This window comes from Polistes fuscatus, unplaced genomic scaffold, assembly GCF_010416935.1.
Source record: "Polistes fuscatus isolate 324 unplaced genomic scaffold, CU_Pfus_HIC Scaffold5, whole genome shotgun sequence".
Lineage (NCBI taxonomy): Eukaryota > Metazoa > Arthropoda > Insecta > Hymenoptera > Vespidae > Polistes > Polistes fuscatus.
The window spans coordinates 10,331,709-10,347,893 of NW_025113129.1; the positions used below are offsets into that span (position 1 = coordinate 10,331,709).

General features: G+C 37.0%; 1 protein-coding gene across 1 annotated transcript in view; it reads left to right on the forward strand.

Annotated features, from left to right (window-relative positions):
- Positions 1 to 1,956, forward strand: part of LOC122522597 (rhomboid-related protein 3-like) — an 81,056-nt gene extending 79,100 nt beyond the window's left edge. The window contains exon 5 of the mRNA XM_043643802.1: positions 1,504 to 1,956. Coding sequence (XP_043499737.1) covers positions 1,504 to 1,521 — 18 coding nt within the window. The 3' untranslated portion in view covers positions 1,522 to 1,956. The remainder of the gene's footprint in view (positions 1 to 1,503) is intronic.
- Positions 1,957 to 16,185: the final 14,229 nt, after the last annotated feature.

The following is a 16,185-nucleotide window of genomic DNA, read 5'->3' on the forward strand; positions in this document are numbered from 1 at the left end:
CCTTTCCTATCTTTCACCCTAGATTCGACCGTGTACCACCACGTACCCGCGTGATAATAATGAAAATAGAGGGCAAAAGGTAGCTGCTCCCTTTTATACGTCCGGGACTAACTGCGATATCTACCTCTCTCTCTCTCCTTCGGAATCGTCCCACTGCGATATTGGATCCTGTCGTTTCTCAAGGAAAGCCAACCTCGTCGTCCTCTTCTTCTTCTTCTTCTTCTTACGAAGGTCTCCATGTTTTCTCTCTCTCTCTCTCTCTCTCTCTCTCTCTTTTACTTACATACACATAGCCACGCATATATGGGAACACGCAATTTCTAGCTTTCTCCTTCCCATCGCGACCATTATTCTTATTCGCTCGATGGAACGCGGATATGTACAGAAAAGAAAGGGAAAAAAAGAGACATAGAAAGGTTCAATGTCTTTTCGTTCCCTGCTTTTAACGAAAATCGAGAAAGAGAGCTTTCTTATTCGCGAGCTATAATGTAAAATCGTTTTCAACGATTAAATCTGACGCAGCTGATCACACAAGTTACATATATATATAAAAAATACAAGTTTCGTAACTTGTAGGGTTGATTGTATTCGTCAAATGATGAAAAATGTTCTAATAAATGTACAGTAAATCGCAGGAGGAGTATTCGTATAATTTGTTTAATTGTATGATTAAAAATTGATTTAGCAAGATTATTCGTACCTCTACGTAAAAAATAATAAAAACCATAATAATTACTAAAGATTTTTCCCTATTGTATAATCTACCTCAGAAATCGTGAATCCTATTTTAGTATCAACCTGTATATTTGTATTTCGGGGTTTGGTATAAAGTTGATACGATTAATTTGAATGACCGTACATACGGATGTGGAAGAAACTTTGTGTTTGCTTTAAACGTCGTTCATTAAGGAAAAGATCGAACAGCACTTCAACGTTGTTTAAAGTTCCTACACCGAGAATCCTCGAGGAGAATGGATTCCAGCGATGCTTTGCGGATAAGCCGAAGCTCCTGGTGGTTACTACTAGTTGAGCTTAGAGCTATCTAGTTTCGCCATAATGTGGGAGATAGAATCACGAGTTTCGTAAAATATGAAGGCGGTTATACGATTTATCCGGTGGTACCACTTTCGCACACACGCCCTATCGGCTAGATAACGACGATCTACCGCTCAGCTTGTTTCGTGAGATAAAGAACGAGTACGAGAGACATCACGAGAATGAGAAATAGAAAAAGGGGAGAGAGAGAGAGAGAGAGAGAAAGAAGGAACTGGACCGTGGAATAGTCATTTTTCACGAGTCAAAGATTGCGACAATCTTTTTTCTCTTCTAAATGAAACAATGACTTTAAAAATCCTTTCAAACGTAACCAAGAAAAGTGCAATAATACGATAATCGATGTAGCGGAACTTTCATTATCCACGATCCAAAGATTCTAGAAATAGCATATTTAAAAATATATATATTACAAATGCTCTAACGTAATATTTATTCTCTGTGTTTCAGGTGAGTCGCTTTCGATGACTTTGACCATTGAACCAAAAGAAGGATAATATGTAGACCTTAAAAATCTACCTACAAGTATTTAAACATTTATTAACAATGGAATCTCCAGTTTCCTAAATGAATAGGAAGACATAACTTTTCGGATGAAAGAATTTTCATATACGTGAAAATATCAAATATAAATAGCAATAAATGTAATGTATACAAATAAGGATGATAAAATATATTATTTAACGATTAAAAAAAAGATAATAAATGAGACATAAGCGAGAAAGTGTATGTACAGTATTCGGATAATAAAATGTTTTGATAATGAAACAAACGAATAGTAGAATACGGATACTGGAGATTCCACTGTATTTAAAATTTTTACGTTGATTTCCATTGTGCCAGGTTACCTATTTTCATTTCTTATCTTAGAACAGCGATAAAAACGTATAAAAATTTGTACGCGGTAGACATTGAACGCGTTAAAATAACAAACAAAGACAAAAATAATATCTTCTTATGAAAAAGCAAAAGAAAAAGGAAAAATTTATATACGTATATACAATATTTCAAGGATTTAGTTAGACATCCTCATTTCATGATATTACTCGATAAGAAATAACAGCAAAGAGTGAGAAATAGAAATAGAAATAAAAAAAAAGAAAGAAAGACAGAGAGAGAGAGAGAGATAGAGATAGAGAGAGAGAACACGCACGCGTAATCTCTGATATCATCGTAAAGAGAATTTTACAAGTATCTTAGATATAATATCACGAGAATGTCTGTCTAGTGGAATTCCAAGGAAGGTAATTTAGCCACGAGAGTAAAGTTAATTTCACGTACGCGAATGTACTAACTCGGTTCCTCTTTTCCGGAGCTCATCGTCCAGAGTACTCGGAGAAGGTCCGCCGAGTTAAACCACGTCTCGAAAGATACTCTTCTCTCTTTCTCTTTCTTACTTTCATTCCATCCATCCCTTTTGCTCTTTCGTCGTGCGGCCTGAGTACGGACAATTGGTGGGGATGAAAATAAGTAGGGAGGATGATAGAAATGGAGGGGAGAGGTGGCGCACGGCAGGCGCGTGGCTCCCACGGGTCGCTTTTGCCTTCTCCCCCCTCCCTAACCCTTCCCCTTCCCCTTCATCCTCCCCATCCATCCTTTTCCCTCTTTTGCTCAACTCCTCTCTCTTTCTTTCTCTCCTCGAGACCAGACGAATAAACAGAACTCAACGTTACTCTCTCTCTCTCTCTCTCTCTCTCTCTCTCTCTTTCTCTCTCTTTCTCTTTCTGTTTCTCTTTCAACGTGAGATCTTTGATAAGTCACCGTCGTTCGAAAATGATTACACTTGACAATCGATTTTAATTGTACAATCAGTACCGTATTATTCGTAATTCAATCTTATTGTTATTAAGACGATTAATCGATTATTAAATAATATTTATTAATTATGCAACGTTGGGAAATATTTCTCGTTGTCTAAATTTACGAAATAAAATTTTTCTATTATAATTTACGGTTGGTAATCGAAATTATATTACATCGAACGACAAATATATATTTGAACGTTTAAATCGATGCTTTTATTTTACATAGGAATGAATGATTTGTTCTGTCAATGGAAAGAAATTTTACGCACAATTACGCACTTTTTTAATACAATCGTGTTCATTTCAACGTATAGCGGAATATTTTTGTTCTTCTTTTTTTTTTGTTATCAAACACACGTCGTAGAAAATGTAACGTTTTACGGTAAGCCATTTTCTTTGACGAGATAGATTCGAAAGGGACGAGGGAGAGAGAGGTCAGAAAGGTGAAGAAAGTAACGAGCCGGTCGATTCGATCAGTGGTACCCTGTTCCGAACTCGATGAAGGAGCCGAGGCTAATTGCCAAATTGGCAGAGGAAGCAACGAAAGAAGCAACAACGCAAGAAGGCAACATCGTACTTCAGTGCTCCTCCAACACCCCAATGGAAAAAAAAAAAAAGGTTGAAGGAACCTTTCGCTTCGAAGGTCGAGGCTAATTACTTTATTTCCCCGTATAAATGGCCTTCCGCGCGAGCTAACTTATTCTTTTCTTCTCTCCCATCCCGATATTACTATACCGAATGAGGTAATTGGTAATCCCTATAAACTCTCTCTCTACGCTAAAAAATATCAATTTTATTCGGCTAATTTGCTCGATTATTTCTTATTAAATATCTCTCTTACAAATTTATCTATCGATTATTACGTTCTCTCATTTATCTTATTCTAAGTCTAATCGACAAACAAGGGTGCGTCTACGATAGAACTCATTTTCTCTTATTATTTCTATTTCCGTTTATCGTTGACTCTTCTAACAAATAATCTTTCATTTGGAAAGATTTCTTTAATGCAACGTCCATTAGTTTAATTAAAAGTTAAAGAGCTTGTTTCGTTTCTCGAATCAATTAGTCTTTCCCCTCTCATTTCTTATCGATGCCAAGTCTCGACTACTACCGAAAATAAGATTCTCTGGGAAAACTAGCTTATTTGTTTCCAGTATTCTTCTACCAACGAAGAAATCTAATGAAAGAAGAAGAAGAAGACCTTTAAAAGAATAAAACGATATCGATCTAACATCGAATTTGTTACTTTTTCTCTTTATTGTTAGATCTCGTTGCTACCTATTGGAGACCAACTTGATTTACCCCTCATTCTCACCTTCTTCTTCTTCTTCTTCTTCTTCGTTTTCCAGTTCTATTCTTTAACGGCGATCCGCAGAGTTCCTTTTATCCTACGATCAAGGAGAGCTGATTTACCGGTAAAATCGGATAGACGGTCCAATTTTAACGTTTCACCTTTACAACGTGTATGTGTTACTCGAACGCGTTCGATCGATCCTCTTCTTCTACGAGAATCTTTTTTTATTTGTTCTCTTTTTCTTTTCTATCTCTCTATCTCTTTCTTACCCTCTCTCATTTCAGGAGAACTAACGTGGAAGCAGCTTTATCTAACGCGTCCATAATTCTTAGCCCGGTCGCGGAACTACGGGTGACCAGGTCTTTCCCAATAACGTGTCCGCAGTTGTAACGGGCTTGTGCGGTACGGAAAGACCGTATCCCCTCTTCTTGGTCCTTATGGAACCGGGGAAAACTTACGACTCTGCAAATGAAATCCAAAATGCGACGTCCCAATAGCCACCAGCGACCTGAAATTGTTCACCAGCCTGAAATACGAGTGACTACGCTGTCCCGAATCATGCCCACATATTGGACAAAATCTCCAGATCGGGACCGTCCAACTTTCGACTTCAATTTCCGAAAGTGAAGCTGCGCTCTTCCCTCCTTTCCTCTCATGATCATTCTCATATTTTTATAGAAAAAAAAGGAAAGAAAAAAACTCGTTTAAACCCACCCAACTATTCCTTTTCACGTTTCGTTTTTTCCCTTCATATCGGAATTCACCCCTTTGGGGAAACCGAATTTTCATTCCTTTTTCATTTTATTCGTTATTAATTATGATATTAAAACTAGGAATTTTATTCTCGAATAATTGGAATTTATTTTATGGTTTGGAAAATTTGACGATAAAAATTATTTTCTATGTTTTCTTTTTTTCAATTGTTTTCTGTTAGATGAATTAAACTAAACGTCCACATTTCCGATGGAAATTCTTGAAAAGTTTAATCTCTTCATTAATTTTTCGTCGATCTCTTCGATTAATTATTTCAATAGAAAATACATGCATATATATTTTCTGATATCCGTTGAAATGGGGTTGGTCCCGATAAGACCGTGTTTATAAATCGTCTTCAACAACTATTCCACGTTGAGCATTCTCGCCTATGAATTTATTTAATAATCCTAATATCTGCACATATATCAAAAGCTTACGGTTGCTCGTTACAAAAACGGCGAACAATTTTCGAGAGAATTTCACCTACATTGGGGAGAATACCTCGCGATATTCTTGCATCAAGCGGCGGCGCGAATCCAATTAATTGGCTCGAATTTAATCTGTTATATCGTTCGAATAAACCGAATACACGAAAGTCGGCGATACGTGCCTTATCTCACCTCGTGTGTCGTTAAACTCGTTCTTCGGCCATTTTCACGTGGCATTTTATCCGGCGAAAATAGTAAAAAAAAAGAATATATATAAAACGTAACGAGAACCTCGATAATATAACGCGGTAAATCTTTTAGAGATTTTTATTTTTATTTTTTCTAGCTTTTCTTTTTTAATTACTTTTCCTTCCAATTCTTTACTCGCCCGCGCGCTTTCAGGAATTCTGATTTAAATATTTTGCTAGTAAATGCGGCGGGGGGATTATAAATAAAAAAGAACTAACGTTCTTTTCAAATATTACTTTTTTCCCTTTTTCTTTTTTCTTTTTTTTTTTTTGTCGAAATTTGGTTGAACTCGTCACAAAGTACCGGTCGAAATTGCTAATCTCGTATTATCTTTTTGTAATTTTATCCTCGGTTCGACTTGTATGGTAATTTTTCAATGCGATAAATCCTTTCGTACTGTTTTGGATATTTGAATAAAATAAATCAAAATTATACTTTCTCTCTCTCTTTCTTGTTGTTCTTTTTTTCTTCTTATTAAAATTCGGTCGATGTCGTCGTCGTGGTCATAACGGAAGATGGTCGAAGTTACCGAACTCAAACTACTCGTCTCGTCCTTTCTTTCTTCTCGAGATAGATACAGAAATAGAGATAGACGCGAAGGGAGGACGTTTCGGGCAGCGTGGGTGGTCAATGGGCGATTCGAAGCGAACATTGTGGTACCACATGCAAAAGATAGAGAAACCGAGAGAAAGAGAGAGAGAGATCTTTATGGTTTATGGTCATATCTACCTACCCATATGAATGCCGGCGCATGCCCGCGGTACGTTTGCCTATCTTGTTTTATAAAGTCGCGATCCTGACTCGCTCCAAAAAACAACAACGACAACAACAAAAATTTATCCCACCTATCAACTTAATACCACCATCATTACACTTTCGTTACAAAACATATACGTACATATATAATTTTTTTTCGTTGCGCAGGTTTCTCCGAATAAAAACAAAAACAAGAAAAGAAAACAGAACGAAACAAGAAACAAAAGTATAATGAACTTTTAAGAGGGGCCGTGGGGAGGGGGGAGGAAGGGGAAGAAAGAAAAATAGATCCGCCCCCAAAAGAAAGAAAGAAAGAAAGAAAAAAAAATTAAAAATTAAACCAATAAAGTGAAATTAGTTGCGCGTCGGGCAGGTATATACGTCTCTCTACGTAGTAAGAGAATAAGGGTGGGGACGGGTGGGGAGGGGGGGGTGGAGGTTACTACTTTTAAAGGTAAGGAGAATATTTGATCGTCGGTTGGGGTCGATAAAACTGTTATTAAAAGTTTAACCGCGGCTTAAAGCGACGACAGAAAGGCGGTGCGTCGGGGTGGGCGCAGAAATCTCGGCCTATGCTTGCTTGCTTTCTTGCTTGCTTGCTTGCTTTCTTGCTTGCTTGCTTGCTTGCTTGCTCGTCTGCCTGTGCGAGTGTATTCGTTTGTAACCTTCGACCCTCCCTCCCTTCTTGTATCTCTCGCTCACCCATCGTCCCTTTCTCTCTCTCTCTCTCTTACTCTTACTCTTTCTCTTCTTGAATATTTCTTCGCCTTTCTCCTAGCCAACTCGAAGACGACGACGATGCTGTGCGTTTCTGCCAACGATCGCGCTGCCGATATCGGTAATTACAGCTTGCGTGCCACTCGCGTGCGCCTCTTCTTCGACTTTGTCTCCTTTTCTCTCTTTTTCTCTCTTTCTATTTTTCCCTTTTATCCTTTTTTCTTTTATTCTGTCGCATCCTACGGCTTCACGGCCGTAGACTAAACTACAGATTCCTCGCTCATTAAATTATCTCTCAGCTAAACCCGAGACAAGAAGAGACTCACTCACTCACTCACTCACTCACTCATTCACTCTCTCTCTCTCTCTTTTTTCTCTCTATCTATCTCTCTTTCTTTCTCTTTCTCTTTATCCCTCTCTCTCTCTTTCTTTCTCTCCTCCTCATTCTCCTCCAATCCTGATGCGTGAACACTGACGCATGAGAGAAAGGCGTCCAAAATACTTTGAATAATTCATCGTAACGAAAGTGAAAAGTTTTACGATAGCCCCGCTCATGCGTGGGCACCTTTCGAATTATTATATCTATCTATCGATTGTTATGCGCCTATTTGTGCGAAATTACTATTTCATTTAATTTTTTTTATTCGTAATAACATTTTCCATTCGCGTAGATGCGTCACGGTTGTCTCGGTATCGCGTAATGTTAATTTGTTGATCGTTTGTGTCTCATATATGCTATTATTTTTAGAAGATTCATTCTTTTTTCTCTTTTTTTTAGCGTGACGCATAGATGTATGCAACATAAACGAGATCAATCAGTTATATTATTTATATGTAATACGATTATACTTATTACTCGTTCACACATTTGACGTGTAATTATTCTACACTTTTTATGTTGTTCTTTATTTTATATAATCTTTCGTATAATTTTATTTAAAATCATTAAAATGCGTCAGCAGTTGCGTCACACGCGTTAAGTTATTAATATAATTATAAAATGAAATTTTGTCATCGATTATATATACGTCTATTTATATGAGATTACACACGGTTTTTACTTTATTTTTATATAATGTTTTTAGAAATAACCAAAATGCGTAATAATTGTCGTCACCTTAGGTTATTTATATGGAATAAAATTATACCTATCTTTTTTATATATGTATATTATAATATGAAATCACTATTTTCTCTTAAAAAAGACAATTATAAGAATCATCGGGATGCGTCGAGTTTGTTACGTCAGAGTTATAAAGTTTGGGGTTACGTATATACGGGTTCTTATCCGTAATCGCAGAAGACCGTACGATCCGACAAGGTGTTTTCTCAGGTTGGCCCTCTTAATCACTCATTCATTCACTCGCTCACTCTCTTTGATGCTTTTCGAAGCAGCGTCCCGCAGTGTTGCCTCGGTTAATTGCTTCTCGTTTGTCCCATGGCCTATGTAACAAGGAGGGCGCCCCTATACTTTACGGGACGAGAAACAAGATTTGCTTGGTGAAAAGAAAATGTTTTTTCCCCATTTTCTCGTGCACCTATCTCAAATTTTTCGACCCTACGTCATATAATCACCACCACCACCTATCTTTATTATTAAGCAATCAAACGGTAACGATTTTGCTTATTTTTTTTTAAATCTTTTAACCGATCCATCCCAACCTTCTCTAATCTTTTCTATCCTTCGAAACAAAAACAAATTAGTACGATGATAATACTTTTGATTTATGGATTTACGATCAAATAAATCTCTGCTAAAGTATTTACTTGCCTCATCACACGTTATATTTCTTTCTACGTTTGTCTCTCCGAGACGAGAGTCATTCTTAACCAACCGATAATATTCACCGTCGTCCATTCCCGTGTTCAACGTTTCAAATTGTATGGACGGCGAACGTTGCGAGGAATAATCCAGGCTTTAACCGTCAATCAAGGAAATCGCGGCTCAACAAATCACGTCTCGTTGGGGATTTAATCGTTTCTCCGTTACCCTTCCCTCTTCTTTCCTTCGATATCTATCCGTCTCTCTTTCTCCCTTTCGTCCCCCTCTCCTCTCCACCTGTCGTATTGCTTTGTAGAAAGAAAAATGCGAGCTTTCCCCGTTTATCGGGATTTATCGTAAAAAGAAAGCCAGGTTACTATGCTTCTATTCCTCTTCTTCTCTTCTTATTTTATCTTTTATTTTTTGTCTCTTTTTTTTTGTTTTTTTTTTTTACTACGATTAAACCGAAATATTTATCTATACGCGTTTAGAGTCGTCGGTTGATACGACAAATCGAAAGTGTCGCCACTAAACCGTCATTTAAATACGAGAAATTTCATATTTCTTGGCTATTAATCATGCGATTAAGGTTGGCAATTCTTCTTTCTTGTCGTTTCATATACAATATCTTCTCGTCATCTTCCCCCCTCCCCTCCCCTCCCCTCCCCTCCCCTCCCTCCCTTGCCATCCTCTTCCTCCTCCTCCTCCTGCTCATACCTTTTTCTCCCCTTTCCTTTCTCAGGATCATCTTTTCACAACGAACTCGAGCTTCCTTACGATTAATTTCTTTCCACGTCGTTCACCTTCCCCTCGCTTTATTTCCTCCTTTTGTCGTTAATTTAGTTTGTCCCTTCTTTCTTTATTTTTTTCTTCTTTTTTTATTCTTTTTATCTTCATCGTCGTACCATCAGACTTAATAACAATCGCAATTTTTATTATTATTCCCTTGCACGTTTGAAGCTCGTCTTTTCTCGGTCGCCGTCATCGGGATAGATACAGATCTTAACGAAGTAGATATATACGTCCAAATGAAGCGTCCTAAATCTATACTTTTTAGTCGTAAGAAAAGGACAATTATCGAAATAGGAATCTCATTTCTCATACAAACTCCAAATGGTGGGAAGATTACTGAAAAATTACGTGCAGAATAAGAAGAGAATAGGACAATCAACGTTATTATGTTGATTAGGCTTAAACGTCCATCAAATTAATTTCATCGAGAGTAAGGACGGAACGAAGATTCGTGGTTAATTTTTATCTTGATTCTTGTTCAAAATCAGCGCCATTATCTGTGTGTACAGAAATATTTTTAAAATATATATATAATTGAAGTTATACTTCTTTTGGCGCGTTGGGGAAAATGTGATGGGAGTGATTTTGTTCCGAGCGTCTAGAAAAACGACACCATGAAGTTTGTCGATATTTACGACGCGCAGCAAAGCGATTTCAAGTATACGGCATGAAGTTGTCTTCTTTTCTTCTTCCCCTTGTTTTCTCAAGCGGGTCACCCATCCAAATACTAATCGTACTCAGCGCTGCTTTACTTAAATGATCGAAGCGAGAACTAATGCTGTAACCGCGCCATGGCTGTTGACGCGTGAAGTAATTCGATATATCTCTCTTATATTTAGTGTGGACTGATATCTATATTTTGATATTTTCTTTTTCTTTTTTTTTATTCTTTCTTATATATATAATAATAATAATTATTTTTTTTTAAGTTATTTTTTTCTTTGAAGTTTTTTTTGTAAGTTATTTTTGAGGTTATTGAGGTTATGTTCGTTTTGGTACGGCAAAGAAGTATAACTTCTTACGTGCGTACATAAGTACACACACCAGTTTTTTTTGAAGTTATTTTTGAGATTATTGAGGTTATATTCGTTTTGGTACAGTCAAGAAGTATAACTTCTTACGTGCGTATATAAGTACACACACCAGTTTTTTTATATATTGGGGATAATATAGATTTTTTATATTTTAATATATAAAAAATACTACTACGTGTACTATTTTAGTACGTTGATTAGATCGAAACGTCTATAAAATTGGTTCCATTGAGAGAAGGATACGGGGAAAGATCCGTGATAAATTTAGCCTGATTCTTGTCAAAGGATGTGTTTCTTCCATCTTTGACGCACGATATCCGACACCAACATCTACTTTCTTTCTCTTTTAACAATCGAACAACTATTGTTGTCCAGCCATTGACATTGTAACGAGTCGATCAAACAGCAATAGTATTGCAACGGTCGAATAACTTCAAGAGCCAGTTAGAGAAGAGAGAGAGAGAGAGAGAGAGAGAGAGAAAGATCATTTCGTAAAGTAGTTTGTACAGTGTACAGGTGGTGTTCTAACAGAGATTACAAAGTATGAGCGAGAGGAAGAATACTTTCATTATTTTCTTCATTCTCCTGTCTTGTTCTTTACTCAAAGACCAATTCGGATTCCGACTTGGAGTCTACTAACCGGTGTTGTTCTCACCATTGTCTAGGACAGAGGTTCTCAAAGTTATTGTTTTTCTCTTTTATTCAATTAATTCATTGTAATATAAAAGAAAAATAATGTAATCGTTTAATATAATTTTCCGATATATGTAATTTATTATTTTCAATTGTTCTCAAACTTTTGTTCACAAACAGCGGTTTCGTATATAGAATTGTTATTTCATTCTATTTTCTTCTCTTTTTCTTCTCCTTTATCAAAGATACAAATAAAAATATTATTCGATATAAATCTTGTTTGGAGGATAACTTTTTTTCCTATTCGTATTAAATTGTGTTAAGCAAGTTAAAATGTGTGTCTTCTGATTACTATTCCTTGTATTATACGTTCATATCATTCACCATGGCTCGACCGCAACCAAGTTCCTATCTCCGAGGAAGAGATTCGAACCACCGAGCCATTAGCAAAGTTCAAACGAGCCGTTCGATGGAATTAAATCGACAAAGGGCCTTCATCAACGATTGGCAACCGCTGCTTTAGGATTTGCCTCATCCCTCTCGACTATATCCACCATAGGACGTAACGATCCAACCACGGTGGTTTACGGTTTTATAATGCCCACTTGCTTGCTCGTCCTCGCTTTTCGTCTTTCTTCTTTCTAACATAAGTCGATCGGGTGCTGCCTGTCGTACGGGTGGTCGACCAACTGATTTTTATTTACTTCTTATTTTCTTGTTTTCTTCCCCACCCCCCTCTTCTTCTTCTTCCCCTCCAAATTTTTATGCTACTTTCTTTTTTTTCTACAATTTGTGAATTACCAAACAAAATTATTATTCTTCAAAGAATTTTTGATCTAAACCATCGTAGATAGAAACGAATTGTAAAATCGATCGAATGGTGGTATTCGCCAAAAAAAAAAGGTTCCAATGCTGTCGCATACTGCGAATTAATTGAAAATTCAACATAGAGATATTCTCTTAAAGTATAATAATTTCAACAAATCTTTAGCTTTTTGCGGTAACCATTTATTAATTATATTTTCAACGATCACTTACGATAATTAATTTCAAATGATAAAATATTACAAACGTTTCCTTTTAATCTTATTATTAACAAAAAAAATTAAAATAAAAGAACTATCAAACCCAAAATTCGAACTTTCAACCCTGTATGTTGGGTTGATCGTTTAACTCGCAACGCGTTATTAGTAAAGTTTACTACAATTAATGGAATACTAAACAACGACCACGACAGAGACATACGAGTAGGAAGAAATTTTGTTAACATATATATATATATGTGTGTGTATACATACATATATATAAAAGAGACGAAGAGAGAAAGCAAAGGTAGCCGATTTATCCTTTTGGAGATATCTCTCTCGCCAAGCCACAAAGTCGTTTCACCCAAGCCAAGTTTCGAGTTGGCCGATCCTCTGCAACGAACGAACGAAGAGTATGGTGGTCGTTTCACGTATATACACAGCATGGTAACCGCGTACCGACCTCCACCATAGCAGAGGCCAAGAGTCTAACGTTATAGGTGGAGGACGGTCCTGTACATGGCGCGTTTATAAACGCAAAACCAAGCCTAGACTTACCCTTCCTCGACAAACTACTCCTTTTTGCATTAGCTTATTAATGATATACCTACCTACCTACCTACCTACCTACTGACTGCGAACAGGACGCAATTCAAGATAACCAAGAATTCTTCCCCGCTTTGTCCCGCCGTCCCCCTCAACGTTTGCCTTTTACTCTATTTTCGAGAATATTTGAAAAGACAAATATTTTCCTTTTGATCCTAAATGAGAAAATGCGTATAAGAGTAATAAAGTTCAAACATTGAATGGCGAACAAATAAATGTCATAAAATAGAAATTTTAATGGAACGAATAGAAGATCGTTAAATTATTGTTTAATTTAACTTGTTAATGTGATTATGTCGCGTATACACGCGTCATGTTGTCGAAAGATATAATCTCTTAAAAATAAAACATATATAATTGACTTAATAAAAGAACAATCTCCTTTTAAGATATTAATCTCCACCCTAGTATCGATGAAAGAAATATTACTCCACGATGATATTGCTAGAAATATTAGACGAAACGAGAATTTCTCATTTTTCGATTGGTATAACGACTTTTGGTAGTCCCTGTACATCGGAAACGAAATTAACGAATTTTTCCGAGATTAATTTGAACCTAATTAAGAAGTAATCAGCGTCAAAGGAACAAAGTGGGAAGAAGAAAAAAGAAGAAGAAGAAGAAGAAGAAAAAAAAGATCTACCTAGATATTTTATCATAGATCTCTCGTTCACCGAAAATATCATGAACCTTTTCTAGTGGCTTACTACTTAACTCAGGCGGTGGTAACGCTCACCGATCGAGAAAATTACACACGAAACGTACGAAAGGTGGCCTGCTCGATTCTTATCTAAAAAGAAAAGGGTGATGGTGGTGGTGGTGGTGGTGGTGATGGTGGTGATGGTAGAAGTGGTAGTAGTGATGTAGCACTGGGTATACGGAATGAAGAGAGAGAGAAGATGAGGGGAATGGGGAAAGGGAGGTTTAAAGTCCGTTCCTCTCTCTCTCTCTCTCTCTTTCTCTCTCTTTCTTTCTTTCTTTCTTTCTTTCTTTCTTTCTATACTTGTATCTTTTTCTCTCTTCGCAGTTGAAGAAGAAAAACGCGATACGATCTCGTTCCGGCCAGCAGCAGGTCGCTCAACGAAGAGAAACCATCTTTCTCTCTCTCTCTCTCTCTCTCTCCTCCTCTTCGTAATTACGAAATTGCCTCTTTGAAAGATCCGCTCCGCGCTCGATTCTCTCTATTTTCTTTTCCACAACGGGCGTCGTTACACCCGTCTTTCTTCTCTTCTTCCTTTTTTTTTTCCTCTTCTTCTTCTTCTTCTTCCTCTTCTACTATCTTTTCGTTCTCCTCGTTCTCCTCCTCCTACTTCTTCTTCTTCTCCTTCTTCTTCTTCTTCTTCGGGTCTTACACACTGACCGAAGCAGAATCGGCACGGTCCTTCTCCTCGCAGTCTTCTTTTCTGTTCGCCGTCATCGCGAAATCGGCAACGCATTATCTCATCCTCCCTCTCGATTATGCGCCTCCCCCCCCTCTCTCTCTCTCTCACACACACACACCATTTCTCTCTTTCTTTCTTTCTTCATCTTTTTCTCATCCTTCTTCAGCCCACTTGTTGTTGTTGTTGTTCTTGTTCTTCTTATTCTTCTTCTGCTTATTCTTCTTGTTCTTCTTGCTGTTCTTGTTCTTCTTCAGTTTCGTTTTCTCCAAACGGGTCCACCGTTTCGCTCAAGTTACCGCGATAGGTAATTTTAACGGGCGAGCAGCTTCTCGTCGAACGACTTCATCCAGCGGAACGGCTGTCGCGCCGTGCACGATCGATGTCCAAAGTATATAACCTCTCTCTTTCTCTCTCTTTCTTTCTTTCTTTCTTGTACACTTTCACGGCCCCTTCGGTTCGTATCTCCTCTTTCTCTCTTTACCGTGTCTCGACTTCACCGACTGTGAGAACTTTGGCCGAAAGATCGATCGTAAGATCGATCGAGATTCGGTGGAGAAAAAAAATTGTGTCTTTCATCGAAAATCGAAAAAATCATCGTCCTCTCTCGTCGTCCGTTGTGTTTCGACGTTGTCTTGTGTCATAGTCTGGTACACCATCGTTTACCGACAATGATATCCCCGGGATAGGGTAAAAACGAAATGAAACATCAGAGAGAGAGAGAGAGAGGACGAATTATTTACCTGCGTGCGCAAACTCGTTTGAGAATTCTCCTCGCCAACGGGAACGAACTTTGCACCTGTTTCGAGTCTTTTGCTTGTGCTATGATACGGGACGTCACGCTTCCTACCTTTTTTCTTTTCTTTTTATTTTTCTTTTCTTTTCTTTTATTTTCTTCGCTCGTTTAGCTTTTGTCATCCAATAGTTTCGCAGGGTTAGAACGATTGACCAGACTTTGAAAATTTTTCTTTTTCATTTTACCGATAATTTTATAATGATACAAATTATATATTATACGTGGCTGATTTGAAAATTTTTCTAGACTAACATAGGGATAATACTTATCTCGTTTCAAAAAATACATATTTATTAAATAATCAAGGATTTTCTTTCATCGACTTACAGAACTTTGTAACCTATTTTTTTTGTATGTGCAAAAGAAAATTGTCTTATATTCAATTATATTGGAAATGATTTTAAATATAATTATATTATTATAACGAAACACACACACACACACACCATATTCTAGGACACAGCTTGCAATAATTCATCTCAATCGAGTATGTTCACTCACACCCGTAAATATCCTCTGTCCGATTTCTCGATAAATCCAAGGCCACCTAAAATTGGTCTACACATTCTGAATATTCAAAAACGTTCCTAAATCTCCTCGTAACAAAATATTCATCAGGATTACCGTAAAGTCTTTTCATATAATATTTAAAAGATGATTGAGAGAGATTAAATATATTAAATATTTTTTTCTCTTTTTTTTTCTTTTTTCTTTTTTTTTTTTATTACTCTCATTCAAAGTCGGATGATAAAAAAACTAAAATACTTTCTCCAGTACTTCTGATAAACTTTATCAATTTTCTCTACTTTTGTTTTTTTGTTTCGCGGATTTAATCGATTTGAAAAATTTTCCTCGTTTATCCGTCCCTCTCCCTCCCTACACCTCTCTCTTCTTCTTCCTTTCCCCCCCTTTCTTATCGAATCCTTACTTCGATTCCACTTCTTATTTCTTTCATCATTATTCTTATTTTTTTTTTCTTTTTGTTAAATAAGTACACCCGACTATCTTTCTTTCCCATTTCGATAAAGTTCAAAGTCGTTTAACGTTAGCGATAATCCGACTAATTTCGAATAACTGCAAGACAAATGAAAAGGATTGCG